Raw genomic sequence first — 26,843 nt, forward strand, 5'->3', positions numbered from 1 at the left:
CATCTGGGTGGCAGATGACAGCCAATATAATTAAGAGTCACATATTATCAATAACTGCGAATATAAATAGTACAGCATTGAGGTAGCCATGAAGGCAGGGCACTGGGGGAGAATGGTTTCTTTTCTTTAAGGACTAATGAGGCTTTTTCAAAGAACGTCTGAAACCAAAAGGCGGTGCTGAATATTGCATTTGGGTTCATTCACTGAAATTTCAACCCATTAATCACTGGTCTGTGCTGCTGAAAAACCAGGTGTTGTCCCACGTACAGACCTTCCCGGGGGGCGGGAACTTCCCTAATCACAGATCACGTCTTAGTCCTCTTCATGTTCCCAACAGTGCCTGGCACATATTAGATCCTAAAAACTATTTACTGAAAAAAAAAGAAAGAAAAATAAGCAACCAAACACTGAACTTAGTTACTGCAAATTGAGGCAAGGGATTATGATTTTAGGGATAGTTACTTTTAACTAAATTTTCTGACATGCCGTTTTAAGAGTTGATACACACAATTACAAAGTCACTCCATGCATACCTGTCTCCTGCCTTCACTGTTTCTAGATGGGTGACCATGGCAGGAGACTGTTTCATCCCTCCCTCCCCACATCGCTCCCCCGACCTATTTCCCTCCCTTCCTCTGTCCCTCTGTCCCTCCTCCTCTCCCTCCCTCCCTCCCTTCGTCATGGACACAGGTGAGACATCCCACCAGCGGTGGCTCTGTCCCCACCGCTGGACGGTCTGGTCTTAGCCAAGGTCCCTAGAATAAAGCATGCAGCCAAGGGATGCCCCGAAAAGGCGGTATTTCTCGACTTAGAACTCTGAAATTGTGCGCATGTATATAAAAACCCCACTGGCAAGATCCCTGGCTGATTGTCATTCTTTAGTCTGACGAACTCAGAGTTCACGCGCACGGATGGCTCCTAATGGGTCCCCCTGGAACGGAGCTGCTGATGACTTGCAGAGCAGAACTCTGAGGCAAGTCCTTCCGTCAGGCTTCAAGAAAATCAATCACACCATGATTGGTTTCATCAGGGAAATGAACGTTGTATTATGCAAAAGCAAACTCCTCAAATGCTTTTGCAGTTGAGGACTGGATAGTTCCTACTGGGAGGCCTGAATACATCTCCTCTCTCGTAATTCAAACTGGAAGCCCCACTTTCTCCTAAACTCTGCTCTGGGAGTACTGAAACAGAATCCAAATCTCCCATTCTCCTCAAATGGGAATCTTCTTTCCTGCATCTCAGGTAACAGAGGAACGAATAAATGCACATTTCTGCAAATAAATGTTTTATTAGCTTATGTAACAATTTAATGTCAGTGAATAGAAACTTGGCCATGTTTCACTGAATAATAATTCTCGAGCATATTAATACTGAAATTTGAAAGACAGGTACCTGAGGGACTTAACAAATACCACTTTTTATATAAAAATACTTTGGTAACTTTTAGTTTTGATATAACTACAAGTTAGCTCAAAGTTGCAAGCATAGTACCAGGATCCGTGGTGTATCTGTTATGGATTGAATTGCATGCCCCTAAAGACAAGGCAGAGGAACCAGAGATCAAGTTGCCAACGTCCACTGGATCACTGAAAAAGCAAGAGGGTTCCAGAAAAACATCTCTTTCTGCTTTACTGACTACGTCAAAGCCTTTGACTGTGTGGATCACAATAAACTGTGGAAAATTCTGAAAGAGATGGGAATACCAGGCCACCTGACCCACCTCTTGAGAAACCTGTATGCAGGTCAGGAAGCAACAGTTAGAACTGGACATGGACCAACAGACTGGTTCCAAATAAGAAAAGGAGTACATCAAGGCTGTATATTGTCACCCTGCTTATTTAACTTATATGCAGAGTACATCATGAGAAACATTGGGCTGGAAGAAGCACAAGCTGGAATCAAGATTGCAGGGAGAAATATCAATAACCTCAGATATGCAGATGACACCACCCTTATGGCAGAAAGTGAAGAAGAACTAAAGAGCCTCTTGATGAAAGTGAAAGAGGACAGTGGAAAAAGTTGGCTTAAAGCTCAACATTCAGAAAATTAAGATCATGGCATCTGGTCTCATCACTTCATGGGAAATAGATGGGGAGACAGTGGAAACAGTGGCTGACTTTATTTTTCTGGGCTCCAAAATCACTGCAGATGGTGACTGCAGCTGTGAAATTAAGAGACGCTTACTCCTTGGAAGGAAAGTTATGACCAACCTAGACAGCTTATTTAAAAGCAGAGACATTACTTTGTCAACAAAGGTCTGTCTGGTCAAGGCTATGGTTTTTCCTGTGGTCATGTATGGATGTGAGAGTTGGACTGTGAAGAAAGCTGAGTGCTAATGAATTGATGCTTTTGAACTGTGGTGTTGGAGAAGACTCTTGAGAGTCCCTGGACTGCAAGGAGATCCAACCAGTCCATCCTAAAGGAGATCCGTCCTGCGTGTTCAGTGGAAGGACTGATGCTGAAGCTGAAACTCCAATATTTTGGCTACCTCATGTGAAGAGTTGACTCCTTGGAAAAGACCCTGATGCTGGGAGGGATTGGGGGCAGGAGGAGAAGGGGACGATGAGGATGAGATGGCTGGATGGCATCACCGACTCGATGGACATGAGTTTGAGTAAACTCCGGGAGTTGATAATGGACAGGGAGGCCTGGTGTGCTGCGATTCATGGGGTCACAAAGAGTCAGACATGACTGAGTGACTGAACTGAACTGAACTGAAAGAAATGCTGATGCCCGAACCTCTGGTACCAGTGAATGCGACAGTATGTGGAGACAGGACTGCTGCTGATGAGAATCACTAAGATGCCATAAAGATTCCGGGGTAAACTAAATGGCAGGTGTCGTAACAGGAAGAGTGGTACTGGGGACACAGACCCAGAGGGGAGAGGAAGAGGCAGAGACTGCAGTGATGGCTGCCACAAGCCAGCAGGCCCCTGGGACCACCAGGAGCAGAAAGAGACACAGAAGGACGCCCTGCAGGAGGTTTCAGAGGAGCACAGCCCCACCAGCGCCTTGAGGTTGGACTTCTAGCCTCCAGAACTGTGAGAAGCTAGCTGCTTCAAGTCACCCTGCTTGCAGAACTTTATTATGGCAACCCCAGGAAAGGAATACCGTACCCTTTACTCAAATTCACCAGTTAAGTTTACTTTCCCCTATTTTTGCTTTCTCTTTGTCTCTTTTGTTTTTCCTTAATTTCTTCCAAGTGAGTATAGGCATCATGTAGCTTTTTTCCTAGATATTTATGTGGTTAGTGTTCATCTGTAAGTCGTGTCTGACTCTTTGCGACCCCATGGACTGCAGCATGCCAGGCTTCCCTGTCCTTCACTATCTCCGGGAGTTTGCTCAAACTCATGTCCATTGAGTCAGTGATGCCATCCAACCATCTCATCCTCTGTCACCCCCTTCTCCTCCTGCCTTCGATCTTTCCCAGCATCAGGGTCTTTTCCAATGAGTTGGCTCTTCACATCAGGTGGTCAAAGTATTGGAGTTTCAGCTTTAGCATCAGTCCTTTCAATGAATACTCAGGGTTCATTTCCTTTAGGATGGACTGGTTGGATCTCCTTGCTGTCCAAGGGACTCTCAAGAGTCTTCTTGAGCACCACAGTTCGCAAGCATCAGTTCTGTGGCGCTCAGTATTTTTTAATGATCCAACTCTCACATTCATACATGACTACTGGAAAAAACCATAGCTTTGACTATTCAGACCTTTGTCAGCAAGGTGACATCTCTGCTTTTTAATATGCTATGTTTCTCATAGCTTTATATTTTGGTATAAAACTTCAAAAAATAAGGACATTATTTTGCACATGTTATCAAAATCAGAACATCTGACATCACTAAATTCTATTCTATACAGCACGGTCCATATCTGAGTTTCCTTAATTTCTCTGATGACATCCTTGAGCACTATCACCCTCTGACTCAGAATGGAATGGAGTCACCCAGTTTATTGTATCTCCCTTTCTCTTTAGCATCCTTCCATCTGAAACAGTTCATGTGTATTTTTTCCTTAAGGCTTTCTCTCATTAGCTTCTTCCAGTGAAATTTTTGGCAGGCCAAGCACACAGGGAATCACATTAGGTATGATACCTGGGTCCCGGTGGTGATGCAGGCAATTGGATCACCTGGTCGAGTGATGTTTTTACGCTGTGAAGTTTCAGCTAGGAACCCATGGCTTCATACTGATATTAATAGCCAAATGAATCCCTGATACCTGGGAGAAGAAAGCTCATCCATACAGTAAAATACCAACTAATACTTGCAGCAGGAATGGTAAGGTTAGAATCTAACACTCATTATAGTAATAATTCAGAGGTTTCCCTGGTGGCTCAGTGGTAAAGAATCCACCTGCAATGCAGGAGACTTGGGTTGGATACCCTGGAGAAGGGAATGGCAACCCCGTCCAGTATTCATGCCTGGGAAATCCCATAGACAGAGGAGCCCGGCAGGCTGCAGTCCATGGGGTCACAAAGAGTGGGATACGACTGAACACCTGAGCACACAGATCATTTCGATCAGATGCAGACGGAAAGGACAGTGCAGGCATCTATGTACAGTCCCTGCCCTCTTCACGCTGCACCATTGCATACTCGTTATTATTGGTGAAACAGATGACTGGCAAGGATTCTATGTTATTCTGCGCTATTCAAGCCACCTGGAGAAGGCCATGGCACCCCACTCCGGTACTCTTGCCTGGAAAATCCCATGGACGAGGAGCCTGGTAGGCTGCAGTCCATGGGGTCGCGAAGAGTCTGACACGACTGACTGACTTCACTTTCACTTTTCACTTTCATACATTGGAGAAGGAAATGGCAACCCACTCCAGTGTTCTTGCCTAGAGAATCCCAGGGATGGGGAGCCTGGTGGGCTGCAGTCCATGGGGTCTCACAGAGTCAGACACAACTGAAGTGACTTAGCAGCAGTAGCAGCATTCAAGCCATCAAAAGGAACTAGTGAAGAAACACCTTAATCTGGCTCCCTCAAACGATTGAATCGCAACCTCTTTCCCCAAACCTGAGCCAATACGTCAGAGTTGTTAGTCTCGAGGAAGTGAGAGAGAAGCTTCAGGTCGGGTGTGCACCAGCAGACACCTGTAACAGAGTGTCTTAACCCTGACGACCATTTAGCTCTGATGAACAGGGCTGAGAAGGAAGGACTCACCATCTGCCATTCCATCCCTCCTGTTACTTGAGTTAGACCACCCAGAGGACCTCAGAGGTGCCGCCTGCCTGAGAGGGCAGGGAACCCAGGGAACTGAACCCAAAAATCCGTGCATCCCTTGTCCCAAGCGGACTTTTCCACCGATCCCCATTGTTCAAGCAGAGAGAAAACTAGAAGCACATAATTTTCCTCTGGATCCTAGACTTCTGGGCAGATAACACAGGAGGCAATACAGCTGAGGAATCCATTTATTTGTCAAGGAACTACATATTAAACACTCATTACAGTGAAAGTGTACTTTGAGAGTTTAATGACAGTGAATTTCTATGGTAATAAAAAATTAAAAACCTGTATGACAAAGCATTTAAAATTTTATAACAGTTGAAATTACACTGGGGCCCATTTTTACAGCTCCCTCTGTAAACATTCTGACGTCAGCAATTATTACTTTTGGAGCATGTAAATATTTATGTGTAGTGTGGCTGCCATGCTAAGCAATAAACCATGCCAAGCAAAGAAACCCTGCAACAAAGAAAAGGTAATTGTAGAATTCCAAGGGACTGGGGTGTGAATGGCATTTACAGGCCTGAACAAAGAAATCTCTAACAGTGATCAGACGGAATTAAGGTGACCACGAGCAGAAGACAAGCATGTGGACAGAATGGGGTATCCAACCGGGGGTTAGAGGAGCTGAAGCCCTGTCTTCCAGACTGAAGATGAGAAATTAAGGTGTAGCAATCTAAACAGCTATTTAACTCGAAACACATATAAAAGTCAGAGGAACCATCTAAAAGAGTTAGAAGTGATTGTATCTGGGAAGAAAAATCTGAAGGGTAGAGCTAAAGAGGAGGGAGAAGGGCTGAGCTTTGCAGGGCTTCCAATAAGCCTTGGAAAACTCTCCGGCTTTTGAAAATATGGGTAGGCATGACAGTTAAAAGTCTAAAATAAAAAAGAATGCATGCTAAGTCACTTTAGTCATATCCGACTATTTGTGACCCTATGGACTGTAGGCCGCCAGGCTCCTCTGTCCATGGGATTCTCCAGGCAAGAATACTGGAGTGGGTTGTCATGACCTGCAGGGCATGTCCCAGTCCAGGGATCCAACCTGTGTCTTCTACACCTCCTGCATTGCAGGCGGATTCTTTACCGCCGAGCCATGGGGGAAGCACACACAAAAAAGAAGGGCATGTATAAACATACGGCATGAGACATATATTGCCCTAATCATAAAATAATTTAATAACAGTATTGTAAAAATAGAAAATGGTAAAAAGACATCAAAAAGAGGATAATACTCAGTTAAGGACATTTTATGATGTCACTGCATATCACTGAAAACTATGATGCAGAACAAAATTTTAAGGCCTGGAGAAATACAGAAAAAGTGTATAAAAAAGTAGGCTACCAAGATGTATATATGATACTAGATAAATTCTGCGTGAATTTTACATGTGTGGGGAAGAGAGAGAGGAGAATGAGACTGATTTAAAAACACATCAAAATATATTCAGTGGGGACATCCCTGGTTGTCCAGTGGCTAAGATGCCCTGCTCCTGCTGCAGGGGACACGGGTTCAACTCCTGGTTGGGGAACTAAGATCCCGCATGTGGCACAGTGCAGCCAAAAAACAGGAAAAGAAATTTAAATAAGTTAGTATTAAAGTAAAAGAACAAAAGCAAGAAGTTAAATATATATATACATATATATATATATATCTCCAATGACTATGTGAAGGAATTATGAATGATATTAATTTTCTATACATTTGTGGGTGTCTTTCCACTTTCTACAATAAACACGTGTGATCTTTATATTGAGAAAACTATCTTTGAAACTGAACAATGAATGAAACCATAAGACAAGATGAAAACACACGACCATTCTCTTGGGTCCCTGGAAAGTTTTACTGAATTCAAAGGTGAGGAGTAAAACTGGAGACAAGTCAGCAATGATCTGGTAATCTGGCTCCAGTAACATTTGAGTTAGTCAATGCCCAGAGTATAGTTGAAGGTCAACCATCCAGTTAAAAGATACAGTTTTGTAAGCAAGCCTATTGAATATGAATTTCTGAGAAGAAAAGGTAAGAAGGGAAATCACGGGTTCGAGGGTTCATAAAGATCCCCCACACGGTTACAGTTAAGTTCAACATCATTTCAAGTACTATGCACGTGTCACATTTCCTACGAAGCCCCTTCTCTCTTCCCATGGCCTGCTTTTCTGGAAGCACACAAATTTCAGTAAATGTTTGTTAACTTAGACCTTACACGAAAGAGCCAGTACCTTCCCAGTTCATTCATCATTCATTCACACAATTATTCTCCGATACCAGTCTGATGTTTATTCTGCTTTTAAGAAAAAGCCTATTTGACGAATCGGAACATGTCTTCTCTGTTCTGAGAAAATATAGCCTTTTCTGGGCCTATGTACCAATAAGCTGAGAATACAGGCTGTGAATATTCTCTGTCCCTTTAACACATTGTGTTGTTGGTCTTCATGTGGGTTTATCTCCAGTGCCTTATGATGTCAGTACCTCTATCTCCTTTTCCTTGTGTAGTGAGGAAAATTCTATTACAGTTTTCATGTTCCATGTTGTAATATTTAGGTACGTACACAAGGGAGACCACGCAAAGTTTAATGTGTTTTCACATTTGATGTAGGGATTCAGGCAGCAATTTTCGTAGAGGTTTGCTTTTTCCATGTTTCAATGACTAGCTTTTCGTGTACAGTAAGTCCCCCGGTACGAACGGGTTTCATTCTGAGAGCATGTTTCTAAGTCCAGTTTGTTCCTGAGTCCAAAGAAGTTAGCCAAGGCACTAACACAATTAATTGGCTGTGAATACTATACGGTAATAGGTTTGTAATTCTTTTCACACAAATAATACATAAAAAACAAACACACAAGAATAAAGAAAACATTTTAAATCTTCCAGTCCAGCAGAGGAAGCCAGTACCACTGCTGGCATCCAGGGGCTGGCATCGAGCGAGCAGGAGAAAAGAGTTACAGGCTGGAGCAGGGAGGGGAGGTGGGAGGTGGTAGGGCTGAACCACCTGCAACGGTAGGAGACGCAGGGCAAGCTGCAATTCCACTCAGGCCTGACGTTGATGGAATGCACGTTCGCATCCTTGAGAGTTCACAACTTGAAGGTTCTTATGTAGCAGATGTATTGCAATTAGTACAGTCCTCCCGTCACCACAAGGAAACTCTCAAGGCATTTTTCCTCTTGACTTTCATGACAATACAAGCTTCTGATTCTCCTTGTAAATCTGGCTCGCCTATCTCAGTCTTCTCTGTAGCGTCCTGTTTCTCTCAGAATCTTCTAATTAGTTTACTTTGGCCCCCTTTGCCGTGTTCTTTCTCAGCCTTCACATTTTCTTGGGTTGATCTCATTTAGTCCAGGGCTTCTGGTACCCTGTGTATGCAAATAAGACTCCTCTCTCCCTGCCGAGTTCCAGAACTCACTGCATCCTAGACTTGCCTAGGTGGGTGTCTTCCTGTCTTCTACTGATCCTGACCTTCAAATATTCAAAACAGCTCACAGTCCTTCTCATGGAAAAAGATTTCTTGGCTGCTGTTTGCTTTCTTTGTACATTGCAACCTCTCTCCCAATTTCCAGAATCAGAAAGCTTCAGTTCACTCTAAAATCCCCCGCCCTTCTTTAATGCCTACATGTCAAAGGTCAATATTACTATTGGCTTCAATGCAAAATGTAGCATCAGTATTTCCTTCATTCCCATGGTTACCACTCTCAACTCACAATCACCGGGTTTTAGGAAATGTTCTCCCAAAGGCAGGGTCTCCAGTGAGATGTCCCTTGGATTTTACTCCACTGTTTCCCAGGCCTCGTAGACCAGGTCAGACTCTGTACTCTCGAGCCTGCAGAGCACCCGTCACTAGCCGCTCACAGGCCTCACTGAAAGCTAAGATTGGATGCATGATATGCATAAAAATGCATTACAGAAACAGGACTTCCCACCTGGTGCAGTGGTAAAGAATCTTCCTGCCAAGCAGGAGACACAGGTTCTAGCCCTGGGTCGGGAAGGTCCCCTGGAGAGAAATGACAACCCAATTCAGGACTCTTGCCTGGAAAATCCCCATGGACAGAGGAGCCTGGTGGGCTACAGTCCGTGGGGTCACAAAGAGTCAGACATGACTGACTGACTTGACTTAGAATCTTTAAAGTCTTAACCCGATGTTTTAAATAATATTCCTCAAGTATTATAGAAAGGAGCACTGCCACTTGTGTCTAAAAAATTGCTCCCAAACTAAATTTTCTTTTGCATTTTAAGGCCTAGGAAGTCAAATTGGATTAAATTTAAATATATTTCATAGTCTTATCGCACTTTTCCACATCATTTCTCTCATGGACATTCCTTCATTTTCCCAGTTTCTTGGGCATATAGATTGCTACAATCTTCCTGGGTCATCACTTATTAATGATTTAACGAACAGTATACAGTAACATGCCTACCAAACAAGTATCAAGAATACAGGATAGTAATAAAAGCAAGGGTATAATGTGTGCATTTTATGAAACAGTCATCCCCACCTCACCTACATTCACATTTTAACATAGAATTCTGAAAGTCTGTTAACATGTTTGCAAATTACACAGTTCTCAAAGTAAAAGTCTTTGGAGGGTTTAAATATTAATTTTCTTAATAGACTACAATCATTAAGAGAGAATTTGTCAAAGAGTGATTTTCATTTGCAAGTTCTGGCTGGAGATTTCTAAATTAAATTATTTTTAAAAACATGGATCTCATAATATCTTCATTGAAAGTGATAAAGTATATAAAGTGTAAATGACCTAACATCATATTTCTATTAATATTAAAATAACCAAATCTTACTACAGTAATTGATAAAATATTGAAAAAGAAATAAGGGTGTCAAGAATAATGACTGGAGATAGAGATGATACATTAAAGCATTGATTGGGAATATGTGCTGTTCTGGATCTGATATCTATGTGTTTCCCCAAAATAAGTGAGCAGTTTACACTACAATGGTATAATAAAGTACTTTTCAAATGTGGTGTAAATATTCAATGTTTCTTTAAATTTGAATGTGAAGAAATTTCTGATTTTGTGCAGCTTGATTTATTAGCAAACACTACAGACTCAGCTCCCTGGGATGAGTTCTGAACCGAATAAAAAATTACTGATAACTGTCACCCACAGCTGACAGCAAGTGAGCAGCCGGGCCGGCTCTCCTCCTGCAGCTGGCATATGAAGCAGTGAGCCCTGGTGACTGAAGTCCAAAGACCAGCATTCCTGCCCTTGCTCAGGCACAGGGGTGCGAACGCATCCTCTTCTCAGATGAAGGGATGGTATGGAAATCAGCCTCAAAACTGAGCAGTCCTGAATAACACGCGGAAGTGTGTTACACACCAGCCATTGGTACTGACCCAAAACACACACTCACAAACAAGCTCTATCTAGAGGACACGCGGTTAGACAAATGTGCCTGGGACCCTGGTCAGCAGCCTCCAGAGTATGGAACTGAGAAAAAGTACAAGGTCAAGAAAGTCAAGGCGCCAAATTACAGGATTCAGGGCGCAGCATTTCCCTTCCATCAAAGGTCTGGATGTGCTCTGAGGGTTCAGTACACGAGTAAGCAGCACTAAGTTACATACTGAAATAACCATCCTTCCCTAGAAAGTTCTTAAGATATTCTCTTTACCTTTTTCTTTACACTACACCACGAAGGGGTGACAGCACAATTCTGCCAGGACACGCTGACTTCTATAAAAACTCCTGCTGATGCTTCCATTGCTGATAATTTACAACATAAATGCAACGACTATCCAAGAAGCTGATGTGACGTCTGTGATGTCTGTAACATGAACACACAGAATCAGCTGTCTGAGATCTGACAGCTCTCAAAGTACAGCGCCGGTTTACTGAATGTATTTTGTAGTAACCATTCAGGTCATTAAATGTAAGAGGAGTGCAAGTGGATGGAGGTCCTGATTCTCTTCCACCTAATTATCATTTTATAGGTTCATTCTGATGGCCCAAAGGGGACTTATTTTTAGCAATGTAACTTAAGGGTGTAGGCAGGCTACAGTAGCAGACTTAGGCATTCCAATAGGTTCTATATTATCTTAGATTTTAAAAAGCTAACGAATTTGCAGGATCCTGCTTTTACTTAACACCTATTTCAAAATCCATTTTGCTTCCTTAACTATAAATGAGTTAAGGCTATTACAAAGTATAGATTCCTTGTAGAAGCCTAGTAACATTTTTGGATAACGGGCAACTCAATAAAAGCTATTCCTGAAAAGAAGTAACTCCAAAGAGAAAAACTACATTTAACTAATGCAAAAACATATAATATTCCAAAACAGCAGGATTATGCTTTATTATTATTAAGCCTGTTTTATTACACATTTATTATACAATACTGGTATACGGTTCCATTCCTAACATCCTTTAGATCAACCTTTTTGATGTACTTAATTATTTGATGCAATTTAATGTTTGACACATTTAATAATCCATGTACTTATTTTAGAACCAAACATTAAATATTTTAATACTTGCTTGACAAAATTATTTTCCTCTACAAATTGATATATTTTTTCAAATAAAATGGAAATTTCAACCTGTTATCAAGCTCTAATTGGCTGGATTCACCTGTGGCCCAGATTTCGAGGTTGATATATTTTCCCAGCAACTTCAGTTCTCTGATGGGTCCAAAGAAAATATACTGACTTTCAATTCATTCAGCCCTTTTCTTCTCTCAATCACAGGAATGACAAATTCCTAGCATATCTGAGTTGAAACCAGAAATCAACCATATGTGTTTTTTTATTAATGACACTTTGCTTGTTTTCTGAAATTTACTTTTATGGTCTTAATCACTGTTTATAATGAGCAAGTATTTTCACTATAAATAAGATGCTTATACCATCAACTCTACTGTTGAGAAAGTCGAGGTAGCAATAGATTTAGAAAAACACAAGAACAACCAAAAAATTCAGACTGACAGAAACAGAAAATAGAACAGTGGTTCCCAAGGGCTGGACGGTGGACGGGATGGGAGATGCTAATGAAATGGCAGGAGCCTTTAGTTCTCAGATGAATAAGCCCTAGGCGTGAGTGCATGTTATGACACTACAGTTCATAATATTTATTGCACACTTGAATTTTGCTAAGAGAAGAGATTTTAAACATTCTCACTCCAAAAAAAAATTAATGCTAACTATGTGAGATGAAAGTGAAACATAGTTAGTTGTGTCCGACTCTTTGTGACCCCATGGACTATACAGTCCAGGGAATTCTCCAGGCCAGAATATTGGAGTGGGTAGCCTTTCCCTCCTCCAGGGGATCTTCACAACCCAGAGATCAAACCCAGGTCTCCCGCATTGCAGGCAGATTCTTTACCAGCTGAATCACCAGGGAAGCCCAAGAATACTGGAGTGGGTAGCCGATCCCTTCTCCAGGGGATCTTACCAACTCAGGAATTGAACTGGGGTCCCCTGCATTGCAGGCAGATCCTTTGCCAGCTGAGCTAACAGGAAAGACCATGTGAGATGATGGATGTGTTCATTTACTTGATTGTTGTAATCATTGTACAAAACAGACTTAAGTCATCATGTTGTAAAATACAAACAGGCTTATTTGTCAATTACACCACCATAAAACCGAAAAAAGAAAAAAATTATTATTAATCAATAGTCACTAACAAGGCTTATACCCAGAGTAGCTGTATTCGAATTTGTACTCAGTGCAAAGAATACAAACTTAAGTAAAAAATATTGAATATTTGCCCCATTTCCTTGCTTGACAAACTTGCTTTTAAACCTAGTGAAATATAAGTTGGATAAACCATGAAATGTGTCCACTGATCCCATCACAGAGATGTCAAAGCAGTCTTATCAAAGGGCCATTTGAGGGGCTTGAGTGGAGAGAAATCACGTCACCTAGATGGGGTGGTGGGGGTCATAAATTAGGGTCAGCAAAAGTATACTGTCCTTCAGAGAAGTTTGACTATAAACATGAGAAGGATAACAGGGTGACCATCCAAGGAAAGAAGTTTGCTCAATTCTGTATGCTTTTGTTTTTCTGATTTATTTTTAAGCTAATGGAAAGTACTGGAACATCAGTCAGTTCAGTCACTCAGTCATATCTGACACTTTGGGATTCCATGGACCACAGCACGCCAGGCCTCCCTCTCCATCACCAACCCCCGGAACTTACTCAAACTCAAGTCCCTTGAGTCTGTGCTGCCATCCAACCATCTCATCCTCTGTCGTCCCCTTCTCCCACCTTCAATCTTTCAATCTTTCCAGCATCAAGGTCTTTTCCAATGAGTCAATTCTTCACATCAGGTGGCCAAAGTATTGGAGTTTCAGCTTCAGCATCAGTCCTTCCAATGAACACCCAGAACTGGTCCCCTTCAGGATGGACTGGTTGGATCTCCTTGTAGTCCAAGGGACTCTCGAGTCTTCTCCAACACCACAGTTCAAAAGTATCAATTCTTCAGCGCTCCGCTTTCTTCACAGTCCAATTCTCACATCCATACATGACTACTGGAAAAACCATAGCTTTGACTAGACAGGCCTCTGCTGATAAAGTAATGTCTCTGATTTTTAATATGCTGTCAAGGTTGGTCATAGCTTTCCTACCAAGGAGCAAGCATCTTTTAATTTCATGGCTGCAGTCACCATCTGCAGTGATTTTGGAGCCCCCAAAAATAAAGTCAGCCACTGTTTCCATTGTTTCTAAATCTATTTGCCATGAAATGATGGGACTGGATGCCATGATCTTAACTTTTCTGAATGTTGAGTTTTAAACCAATTTTTTCACTCTCCTCTTTGACTTTCATCAAGAGGCTCTTTAGTTCTTTGCTTTCTGCCATAAGGGTGGTTTCATCTTTATATCTGAGGTTAATGGTATTTCTCCCGGCAATCTTGATTCCAGCTTGTGCTTCATCCAGCCCAGCGTTTCGAATGATGCACTCTGTATATAAGTTAAATAAGCAAGGTGACAATATACAGCCTTGACGTACTCCTTTCCCAATTTAGAACAAGTCTGTTGTTCAGTGTCCAGTTCTAACTGTTGCTTCCTGACCTGCATTAAGATTTCTCAGGAGTCAAGTGAGGTGGTCTGGTATTCCCATCTCTTTAAGAATTTTCCACAGTTTGTTGTGATCCACACAGTCAAAAGCTTTGGTGTAGTCAATAAAGCAGAATAGATGTTTTTCTGAAATTCTCTTGCTTTCTCGATGATTGAACAGATGTTGGCAATTTGATCTCTGGTTCCTCTGCCTTTTCTAAAACCAGCTTGGACATCTGAAAGTTCACGGTTCACATACTGTTGAAGCCTGGCTTGGAGAATTTTGAGCATTATTTTGCTAGTGTGTGAGATGAGTGCAATTGTGCAATAGTTTGAGCATTCTTTGGGATTGGAATGAAAACTGACCTTTTCCAGTCCTGTGGCCACTGCTGAGTTTTCCAAATTTGCTGGCACATTGAGTGCAGCACTTTCACAGCATCATCTTTCAGGATTTGAAACAGTTCAACTGGAATTCTATCACCTCCACTAGCTTTGTTTGTAGTGATGCTTCCTAAGGCCCACTTGACTTTGCATTCCAGGATGTCTGGCTCTAGGTGAGTGATCACACCATCATGGTTATCTGGGTGATGAAGATCTTTTTTGTATAGTAGTTCTGTGTATTCTTGCCACCTCTTCTTAATATCTTCTGCTTCTGCTAGGTCCATACCGAATCGGTACTTTATTGTGCCCATCTTTGCATGAAATATTCCCATGGTGGAGAGTTCTGACAAAACACGGTCCACTGGAGAAGGGAATGGCAAACCACTTCATTATTCTTGCCTTGAGAACCCCATGAAGAGTATGAAAAGGCAAAAAAGATAGGACACTGAGAAATGAATTCTCCAGGTCGGTAGATGCCCAATATGCTACTGGAGGTCAGTGGAGAAATAACTTCAGAGAAAATGAAGAGATGGAGCCAAAGCAAAAGCAACACCCAGCTGTGGATGTGACTGGTGATGAAAGTAAAGTCCAATGCTGTAAAGAGCAATATTGCATAGGAACCTAAATGTTAGGTCCATGAATTAAATGTTAGGTCCATGAATCAAGGTAAATTGGAAGTGGTAAAACAGGAGATGGCAAGAGTAAACATTGACATTTTAGGAATCAGTGAACTAAAATGGACTGGAATGGGTGAATTTAACTTAGATGACCATTATATCTACTACTGTGGGCAAGAATCCCTTAGAAGAAATGGAGTAGCCATCATAGTCAACAAAAGAGTTTGAAATGCAGTACTTGGAGGCAGTCTCGAAAATGATAGAATGATCTTTGTTCATTTCCAAGGCAAACTGTTCAATATCACAGTAATCCAAGTCTATGCCCTGACCAGTAATGCTGAAGAAGCTGAAGTTGAATGATTCTATGAAGACCTACAAGACCTTCTACTACTGACACCCAAAAAAGATGTCCTTTTCATTATAGGGGACTGGAATGCAAACGTAGGAAGTCAAGAGACACCTGGAGTAATAGGCAAATTTGGCCTTGGAGTACAAAATGAACCAGCGCAAAGGCTAATAGAGCTTTGCCAAGAGAATGCACTCATAGCAAACACCCTCTTCCAACAACACAAAAGAAGACTCTACACATGGACATCACCAGATGGTCGACACCGAAATCAGATTGATTATATTCTTTGCAGCCAAAGACGGAGAAGCTCTATACAGTCAGCAAAAACAAGACAGGGAGCTGTGTGGCTCAGATCATGAACTTCTTATTGCCAAATTCAGACTTAAATTGAAGAAAGTGGGGAAAACCACCAGACCATTCAGGGATGACCTAAATCAAATCCCTTACGATTATACAGTGGAAGTGACAAATAGCTTCAAGGGACTGACAGACAGACTGCCTGAAGAACAATGGACGGAGGTTTGTGACATTGTACAGGAGGCAGTAATCAAGACCATCCCCAAGAAAAAGAAATGCAAAAAGGCAAAATGGTTGTCTGAGGAGGCCTTAAAAATAGTTGTGAAAAGAACAGAAGCGAAAAGCAAAGGAGAAAAGGAAAGATATTCCCATCTGAATGCAGAGTTCCAAAGAATAGCAAGGAGAGATAATAAAGCCTTCCTCAGTAATCAATGCAAAGAAATAGAGGAAAACAACAGAATGGGAAAGACTATAGATCTCTTCAAGAAAATTAGAGATACGAAGGGAACATTTCATGCAAAGATAGGCTCAATAAAGGACAGAAATGGTATGGACTGGAACATAACCATGAATTAAGTTAAAGGAAAAGGATACAAGAATGACTATGGTCCATGGCTGATTCATGTCAATGTATGGCAAAAACCACTACAATATTATAAAGTAATTAGCCTTCAACTAATAAAAATAAATGGAAAAAAAAGAAAAAGAATGACTACGGAAATGAAAGCTCCATAAATGATGATGGAGAAATCTTTGGAGAAGGAGCAACTCATAGACTCTGAAGAGGATGTAGAAGGAATTAGCTTATAAAAGTGAACAAACACCTCTCTAAGGGTGTAAGGAAGCCAAAGAATATTTAGGAAAAAATCAATACAGTTTTTAGTAAGAAGTTGAAGGTATTGAAGCCTGAAAACTTCAATTTTCTCTGAAAAGCTGAAGGCAAGAACAACCTCTGAAAAAAAAATAACTCAGACGTGTGTGTCGTTATTTACATAAAGAGTTGAGTGATGCCCATTATGTTCTGCCCAGTTCCTACTAGAAACCACGGCGGATCTTGAACTGTTGGGCTTTAGCTCATTTTCTAGGGAGAAATAAAATGTCATGAAATGGCAGGATACCCTGTTTCCTAATATTTAATAGATTAAAGTGATGGAAAGGGTAATTTATAATTAAACAAACATAGAAAACTGTGTACTAGGATATAACCTGGAAATAGTCTAAGAAATGAATGAGTGAAGTCTTGGAATGATTTAATTTTGATCCATCAACTTGGCCAGGCTCCCCAGGCGGTGCAATGGTGAAGAATCCTCCTGCCAGTGCAGGAGACGCAAGAGACAGAGGTTTAATCCCTGGGTCAGGAAGATCTCTGGAGGAGAAAAGGGCAATCAACTCTAGTATTCTTGCCTAGAAAATTCCATGGGCAGAGGAGCCTGGCAGGCTACAGTCCACGGGTCGCGACCGAGCACAGCAGGACATCAGCTTTGGCCACCTAATACAGAGCAAGCAGTATGTTTTTCGAAACATCATTTGCTATTTCAGTGATAGCAGAACTGCTAGGTCCCAGCAGTTGCCTGCAGCACCCATTAAAATGATCCAGTCCTGCTTTGCCCATTGAACACAGTGTGTGAAACACTACTTCCAACAGGCAGAGACATCACTCACATGAGACGTCCAAACACCAAAGGCCAGAGATGGAGAAAACATACAGGGCAATTGCTGGTGATCATTCCTCTGTTACTGGAGTGACACAATGATAGTACGCCCATACTGAAACACTACTGTCCCTTATTACTGAAACAAGTACAGTATTAGTCTCACTCACTAAGTGACTATCCGTGTGCTAGTATCTCCCACACTTCATGATTTCAGGGAGTGAAAATATATTGCAAGATATCCTGGGAAAATTTAACAGTAAGGATTCAGCAATTCACCATTCCCTGTCATCCCTTGAAAAATAAAACTATTAAATAACACTTTATCCTTTAGTTATCTATTAGTCATTTCTTGACATTATGTATAATAGACACCCTTTAGAGTAAGGTTTATTATTAAACAGATCCAAGGCAAGTGAAGCATCCAAGCTTTTCCTCCCCAAGATAAAAAATCTGAGATGATTATTCAGGAGCATAGGTAATCATTTTCCCCCAATAGAAGCATCTTATACAGTGGTTAACTCAAATTAGTTTCCATTTAAAATGATTAACTCTGCTATAAAAAATAATTTGTTTCTTACAGTTCAAAATGTAATGGGCTGCTAAAATGTGCAGACTGGTCACAGTTTTAGGATTGCTAATAGGACACAGCAGCTTAGCAACTGTGGCCACAATAAAAAATTAAACGTGAAAATTCAGATCTAGCATGCCTCAGATAAATGCAACCTTGTAATCCAAAGTCATATTAGCAAAGAAGTGAACACTGAGCAATGCTATTAAGACACCATGGTATGAAATAGCATAGAAAAGTCTACTGTTCCTCTCTCTGCAGGGCAAGAGATAGAGCAGATTCTGATGTTTACAAGTATACATTTAAGGCATAGATACACTAATAAAACATGCCATAAATCAGATATGTATGAAATATAATTTTATATATATATATATGATCAGGTTGAAATAAATATGAAGTCAAGATTTTCAAGAGATGGTTTGAGTTAACCACTTTTCAGCCTTTACAATTTACTCTTGGCTAACAGAGACGTTTCCTAAAGTCTGGGAAACAGCAAATCACTGTGGAATTATTTTAAAAGAAGGCATTTAATGTGCCGATGATTCTAGCAGCAAGTGGGAGAAAATGCCACAGAATAGGGGAACACTATAAAAGTGCCCCAAAAGTAGTGTCGAGAAATCCTTCTCATCAAAATGGAGCTATCACTGAGTCTGACAATGACATGAAGGGGTGTCCGCAGTCAAGACAACAATTTAGTACTTCTTCAGACTGTCATTCTTCTTCTGAGCAAGAATTTGGGAAATGGCACTGGTGCCAGAGCTTCTTGATTTTCCCTGGAAGATACTGTTTAGCCTCAACAGGAACAAGGCTCACATATATTTCCCCCGATATGCAAAGAGTCACAGGGAAGACCTAACTAATTCGCCACTACATGTCTCACTTGTTTCTGTAACTCTTGTGTACCTTCTATATTGGCACCAAAGGTACCAGTTCTTGCTCTGGTTATAATCACGCCTCGTCACTGCCTTCAGGGTGGTCGGGGTGATTTTCTGCTCCTGGCCCATCAGTGATAATTCTGACAGCCATGCTGCTGGAGACACAGTCTCCATATGCTGAAGGGGAGTCTTCTGCATGTGGTTACAGTTGCTGCACCTTCAAATCACAGCCTTGTGACTACTGAGCCCTTCTCCTGCTGTCCCCAAAAGTTTAAATTGTAAGCATCATATGAGACGCCTAGACCAGGACTAAGTGCATATAAAGAACTTGATCCTCTTATCCTGTTCCATCAGAAGTAAGAAATAGATATTCCAGAATGAAGGCAGGAAGGAAATCCTGGCAGGCAGTGAAATAAGGGCTGACAAGCTCTCTGAACTCAAGAAAGTCTTCATCCAGCAGTATACATTGAGGAAATGAGAGAAGGATTTTAAGAATTCAAGTGCAGTCACATGAATATTGGTTTCTCAGAATAACCATAGGCATTTTGCATGAATGAAACAGAAATAGAAAGCCTCTTCTGGCAAAGCTTTGGCGTAACTAATCACAATCAGAGAAAATAAATGGAGACAGGGCTTGAAAAAGTGACTGAATCTCTCAACTAATGTTTAGGAGAAAAATAAATTGAAACATAGGAAAACCGCAAAAGCTATGAATCTAACTTTCTATCTTATTCTTACAAAATTAAAGTTCAATGTCACCCAAGTCATCCAGTGGTTGAACTTTCAAAAAAAAAAAAATACATATATATATATTTGTATATTAGAAGGTCCCTAGCAGTCTAGTGGTTGGGACTCCATGCTCCCAGTGCAGAGGGCATGAGTTCGATCCTTGATCTGGGAAGCAAGATGCCATGTGCCTCGCATCCAAAACAAACAAATAAGCATGGGAAAGTGGGGAATAAATGATTTCTAAAAAGTGAGCCTGCTCTTCTATGAGTTCAGAGAATTCTAAACAGTTCACAGTTGATGATTTCATAATGTCACTTGAAAGATTATATAGTTCCCTTCTGAGATGAGTTTTCAATGTTCCTGTGATAATAAGCAACTAAGCAAATCCCACAGTCTTCATGCTGACTTGCTAGTGCAGTTCCCCTTATACTCAGTTTGGGTAAAATGAAGACTTGTTCTTATCAATGAGTTAAGTTTGCTTTCCTGCAGAGTCCTAGCCCTCCAAATGATTCTGTTTTAAGCTAAACAGTCCTTAGTTCCTTTATCTTTTTTTATTCATTTATTATAGCCGCCACATTCCAGGATTTGAAAGGAACACATTTCCAGTGACAATACACTTCTACTATAAAAACAAAAATATATATATATAAATTCTTGAGGGACAAATTAGACAAAACTAGGCCAAATTAAACCTCCTACAAGATTAAGGACGTCTCCATTCACAGTCTTCATCCTAAAATGCTTCTGCTTCTGATCTTAAAAAGGGAGAAGAAAGCGGTGTGGCGGGATTGTGTTTTCTAAAAGGATGTGTGGCAGGATTGTGTTTTCTAAAAGGATGTGTTCAAGTCCTAACCCTAAAATCTGTGACAGATCTTATATATGGAAATAAGGTCTTTGTAGATCAAGGTGAGATGAGGCTGTATCGTGTTAAGGTAGACACTAAACACCATGACTCATGTCTTTATAAAGGGGTATTTGGATGTAGACCCATAGGAATGAAGGTCCTGTGATAATGGAGCCAGAGATTAGAGGGGGGCATCTATAAACAAAGAACACCAAGGATTGCAAGGGGTCTCTAGAAGCTAGGGGAACCCACAGAAGAATTCTTCCCTAGAGCTCATAGAGGCAATGCTTACAGCGTTGCCAACATCTTGATGTTAGACTTCTGGTCTCCAAAATTCAGGACAACATGGTTCTTTTATATTTAGTCATCAGGCATGCGGCAATTGGTTAAGGCAGGCACCAAGACCCACGGGAAAAAGGATCAACTTTGGACAATGATCTTGGGTTCAAATCTATACTGTGTTTTCTGGACTATGGCAACTTGCTTAGTATCTTTGAGTAAGTACCAATTTGCTTGCATGTGAAATCTTGAGGGTTTCTGTAAAAAGCCAGGTACATAATAGAAAATCACTAAGGAATTATATGATTTTTATCAATAAAGCGAAAAAGCAAAATCATTCATTCTTACCCTTATATTCTAGTATGCATTCTAACAATCCTACATAATTTCTTAAAATCTGTTAGAGATAAACCAATCAGAAAAGATTCCAATTCTAAAATAATTACAGTATGTGTAAGGATCCATGTCTATGTCTGAGCTGTAACTGAAGACAATGACAGCTAAATAATTCCAGTGATGTTTATACTTAAAAGTTTTCACTTTCCTGTAAACACAAATGTTGTAGACACCTTTCTGCTAGATTTTAACAAGAGGAGATTCAATATAAGCCATATATCCTTACTATCATACGCCCAGTTTGGCTGAATATTAGGAAAATGAATTGAAAGAGAAGACAATAATCGTCAAACTATTTTAGTCAGCTCTGACTTGTGAGGTATCAAGGCATACAATTTCCAAGAAAAAGGTGAGAGGAGTTCAGTTTGGTACGTTATCTACACAAATTGTTTTACTAACTATACAGTGACCCACAACCTCAGTCTCTCAATTATCTTGTAACTCCAGGCAAATAAGTGCTGACATAAACACACACATTTTTTCTCAACTGAAATATCACATACTGTGAAAGAGTATTAGTTAAGTATGTAGACTTTTCTATGTCTGGATACTTAGTTAAGTATCTAGACTTCTCTATGCCATCAAATCTCTTCAAATGGTAATAAACTGAATCACTTTACTTACTAATAGAAGCAGCAGGACAACGTCAGGGTTGTCACATGCACAGGCAACGTGCATCGGCGTCCAAAAGTCTTCATCCTGGTGGTTGACATTGGCCCCTCTGTCAATCAGGATCTCTGCGATGAAGACATTATCATACCGAGCACACTAAAAAAAAGAAAGAAAAGAAAATATACTATTGCAATAAACCATGATAGTCTTATTCTTATTCCAAATTTCTTTTCTACATACAGAAAACTTTAGTGCCAATTCTGGAAGTTGGGAGGTGGAGCTCAACTGGTGAGGAATTTGCTCCTCTTCTGTACTAACTTAGAAGGAAAGAAGCTTATGTAAGAAAAGAAAACTGAATCCATGGACAGTGGAAAGAAAAAGCAGACTAGATATTATAGAAGACAAAATTAGTGACTTAAAGGCAGTAAGAACTATACGATATAAAACAAGGAGAAAAATGACTACATAAATGAATGGCATATCAGCGAGTTGTAGGAAAACTTCAAACTGATTGACTGATAACCCATGTGATTGGACAACATTGGAAATGGGGACTACAGGATAAATTTCTGGTTCTGTCATTATTTAATTACTTTTAAAATTAACAGAAGACAGCCTAATTTTTAAGCTTCCCTGGTGGCTTGGCAGTAAAGAATCCACCTGACAATGCAGGAGATGCAGGTTCGATCCCTGGGTTAGGAAGATGCCCTGGAGAAGGAAATGGCAACCCACTCCAGTATTCTTGCTTGGGAAACCCCATGAACCAGAGGAGCCTGGTGGGCTACAGTCGCTGGGATCACAAACAGTTGGACAAGACTGAGCGACTGAGCAGAGCAGGAAAGTGATTAAAACACTTGGAATTTAAGCTTCTAATAAAAACATGGTATTTTTGCGTTAATTTCTTTTACTGTATGAAACATACATGCTTTAATGTTCAAGTAACATGTAAACAGAAAGAGTTAGAAAGAAAAAGGAGATTCTGCCTCCTCTCCCATTTGGGTCACTGATAACAATTCCTTATCTAGTCTTCAAGATTTTCTCTGCTGTTGAAAAAGATTCTCCCCCTCCCCCATCTATCTGTCTCGAGTCTAGAAAATGTACTATTCTCTAACCTGTTTTTGACATTTACCAATATGTCTCGAGCATATTTGCGAATCTGTTGCAGCTTGTTTTCATTATGCTTATGTGTGTGCTCAGCCGCTCAGTCGTGTCTGACTCTTTGCAATTCTATGGACTGTAGCCCACCAGGCTCCTCTGTCCATGGGAACTGCAGTGGGTTGCCATGTCCTTCTCCAGGGGAGCTTCCCAACCCAGCAATCAAACCCAAGTTTCTTGTGTCTCCTGAATCAGCAGGCGAATTCTTTACCACTGAGCCACTCAGAAATCCACTGCTATGGTCTTCTGCTGTCATAGCACGGAATCAAAAGAATTCTCATTTCATACTCCACTCAAGAGTGTTTCCTTAGAACCAAGAGCTCCTTCTCAACATTTTATGCATTAAAGGTCTTAACTTATTAATAAAACTCCAGACAGCATTTCAGCAAAGCCCTTTGTGACTCTGTTTTTAGCTCCAGACATAGCAACTTTACTTCCAAAGAGTTAAGTCTGAATTTTTTCTATACTGCCCTCAAGAGACTAAATCCCTGGGGTGCAAAAGATTGTTATTTGTTTTCATTATTTTCCTTCTGATAGTAGTTGACACCTGCCATAGATCTGATTCCTGAATTACTGAATATAAATAGGCAAATTCAGACTTACTGAAAACTTATTAAAATATGTTAAAACTAAAGACTGCATATGATGAAGAATATTAAAACCTGTGTATCAATTATCTGGGGCTTCCCCCGTGGCTCAGCGGTAAAGAATCTGCCTGAAATGCAGGAGTCCCAGGAGATAGATGTGGGTCCAAACCTGAGCTGGGAAGATTCCCTGGAGGAGGACATGGCAACACACTCCAGTATTTTCGCCTGGAGAATCCCTTGGACAGAGGAGCCTGGCGGGCCACAGTCTATAGCGTTGCAAAGAGTCCAACACGACCAAAGCAACTCAGCCCTCAACATGCATCAATTATCCACCCTTAACACAGATGGAATTATTCTTCTCCAGCTTCAAGGTTACTGGGCGTTTCTAACAGAGGTCTTCCAGAAATCTCACGTAGACTCAGCTACTCAGTGAATCAGTGGAGTTAAATAAGTGAAACTGGAAAAGCTTAACAACGTCCACAGCTTTTTCCTGATGCCCTGCACAAGCATGCAATGTCTTTTTCTCAAAGATGTTGATCTAAGAATATATAATTAGAGCTCTGGTGCTGATAAAGCATCAGGAATCATAACACGGGATACCCAAGGGGGGGCGGACACAGAGCTACTCACGCTTGACATTTTCCAGGGTGAAATTGCCTTTGTCGGTACCTAAGGCATTTTGAAACCCTGTAATTTTGTCTCTCTGGCAACCTACAATTTTGCATTTGTTTTTATTTACTCAGTAACCCCGGGAAAAGGAGGTTCAGTGCTGAACCCACATTCCTGCAGCCGTCAGGAGGTTTTCTTACATGTATTCCAGCTTCAAAGCCTCTTCATCCTAGCCTGACAACCAAAGTCTAACAGTAGAAAGATGCAGAGTATTTGCACTGGATTCAGAGCTAATTGAGTGCTTCCTGTTCACCTCATCACCTTCATCTGCTCATTTCTTCTTTCTTCTGACTCTACCATTTCTGAATCTTTTTACTCTGTTCCCTGGGCCGTCTGATTAGGCAAAGATCCTTATATTCTTACAGTTCATCCATCCATCCATCCATCCATCCATCCATCCATCCCTTCATCCACCCATTTATCCTTTTAGGATGTACTGAGTACCTACTATGCATCACAGGCTAAGGATACAAAAGTATCTAAGACGTCACCATTTTTGAAAATTCACTCTAGCAGAGAAGAGGCACGTTCTCCACTCATTACAATCCGTTATGACAAGATTTATAGCAGAAGCAAGGACCATGTGTGATGAGACCTTGGATAAAAGAGTAACTCAGTCTGACCAGGAGGACAGAGGAGGCTTCAGAACTGACCTCTGAAGGTGGCCAAGTGATGTCATCATTTTCCTCTTTCTTATCACCTGCTTATCCCTCATGCAGGTCTGCTGTGATCAGTTTATTTTTCTCTCTCTGTCTCTGAAAATTCCACTCTAAATGAGACTGCTTGCATCTTAACTCGTAATATCTATCACAGCATCACATTAATTAATTAAGCAATTAAGGGGTTAATGTGTCTCCCCAGCAAATCTACTGAGCGGTGGGCCTCCCGTAAGTGCTACAAATGTGATGAAACTAGCCACGTCCGAGCCAGCCGACAGTCTGGTAAACAGAACATAATCACCCTGAGCCTATAATCTGTTTGGTGGCAACTGTGTGATAAGAAATGAGACAAACAACCACATAAAAGTTGAGCTGATTGTGGGCTGGTGGGGGCGGGTTACTATATCCTTGGGGACAAGCCCTGGGAGAAGGTTTCGGTAGATGATTTTTGAGCAGAGACGCAAAGCAAGCAGAGCAGGGAGCCATGCGGATTTCATCGGAAAGTGGAAATAACAGCTGGAGCACGGGGACCTGGGGTTGGTGGGCCCATTAAACGATCAGCTGGGGCAGGATAGGTCCCTGGAGATGTGGGCACGGAGTGTGAGCTCATCCCGTGTGGCCGTGGGCAGGACTCGGGGTTTCCCTGAGTGGGAAGGGAAGTCACCGGGACACTTTGACGGAGGAGTGACCCGGCCTGGTTGCTATGGGGGGAACAGAATGTAGGCTGGACAAAGAGGGGGCCATGGAAGTGAGTGAGGAAGCTGCAGATCCAGGGGAGAGGGCGGTTTAGGGGAAGAGGGTTTATCCAGGTGAAGAGAGACGGCAGCATTCTGGCTGTATTTCAAAGGTCAAGAAAGCAACCGCTGCTTTGCTGATGGACAGGATGGAGTTCTATGTGCTCAATGAAGTTGGACACAGTGTATGTATACGGAGAAGTGGTCGTCCCCCTCTGCTTCTTTCTCTCCGTCTGTCAAACACACAGACATACACATATGCACAGAGTGAAAATACATTGCATTCTTATCTCTTGCACTACTATTAGGAATGCAAATTGATATAGTCACAATGGAGAAATGGAGGTCCCTTAAAAAGCTAAAAATAGAACTACCATGTGATCCAGCAATCTCATTCTTGGATATATACCCAGAGAAAGCCATAATTCAAAAAGACATATGCATTCCAATGTTCATGGCAGCATTATTCACAATAGCCAGGACATGGAAACAAACTAAATGTCCAATAACAGAGAAATGGATAAAGAAGACGTGGCCCATAAATACAGTGGAATATTACTGAGCCATGAAAAGGAACAAAATTGGGTCATTTGTAGACATGGATGGGCCTAGAGATTGTCAACAATGAATTGACATGATTTTTTTCAAAGAAAAGGTCTGCCTTCCACTAGGCCAAGTGGAATAATGTATTCTCTAAAAACTTAATCCAGGTATCACTGGGGAACTTACTGTGGAAAGACTACAGTCTTTATAGATAGAAGGTCAGAGTTTAAGCTCTGATACTATCTACCGCTGTGTGAGTTTAACTCTGTCCCTCAGCTGCTTACCTACTGAAGTACATAAGCCTAGGCCCTCCTCCACAGAGCTACTATGAATATCAAAAAAGTCAAATGAGATGAAAGCACATCATAAATAATACAATGCAGGGCATGTATTGATTAATATCTAACATATCAAAGTCACTTTATGACTTGAAAGTCATTTGATCAACACAATTCATATTTTGAAGTCCTGTTCATCATAGTAAACACTTTGAGAGCATCAGCTTGGATAACATCCCCAACTCACAGATGGGAAAAACAAGGCTCTGTGAGCTTAGAAGTCTCCTGAAGCTTAACGGAAAGGGTACATGGACCCCATGTGATCACACAGAGGGGAAAAAAGACTGAACTTACTTCCCTCCTGCTCACCTTCTGAAGGAGGACACAGAA

General features: G+C 41.2%; 1 protein-coding gene across 3 annotated transcripts in view; it reads right to left on the reverse strand.

The window, feature by feature from the left end:
- Positions 1 to 26,843, reverse strand: part of MYO16 (myosin XVI) — a 501,160-nt gene that overhangs the window by 315,745 nt on the left and 158,572 nt on the right. For 2 of the 3 annotated variants that reach the window (XM_043477832.1, XM_043477831.1), the window contains exon 4: positions 21,841 to 21,984. In XM_043477832.1, the coding sequence (XP_043333767.1) occupies positions 21,841 to 21,984 (144 nt within the window). Of the gene's footprint in view, positions 1 to 21,840; positions 21,985 to 26,843 lie in introns of those variants that run through there. The other variant, XM_043477833.1, reaches the window with a different exon arrangement.

This window comes from Cervus canadensis, chromosome 9 (assembly GCF_019320065.1).
Source record: "Cervus canadensis isolate Bull #8, Minnesota chromosome 9, ASM1932006v1, whole genome shotgun sequence".
Lineage (NCBI taxonomy): Eukaryota > Metazoa > Chordata > Mammalia > Artiodactyla > Cervidae > Cervus > Cervus canadensis.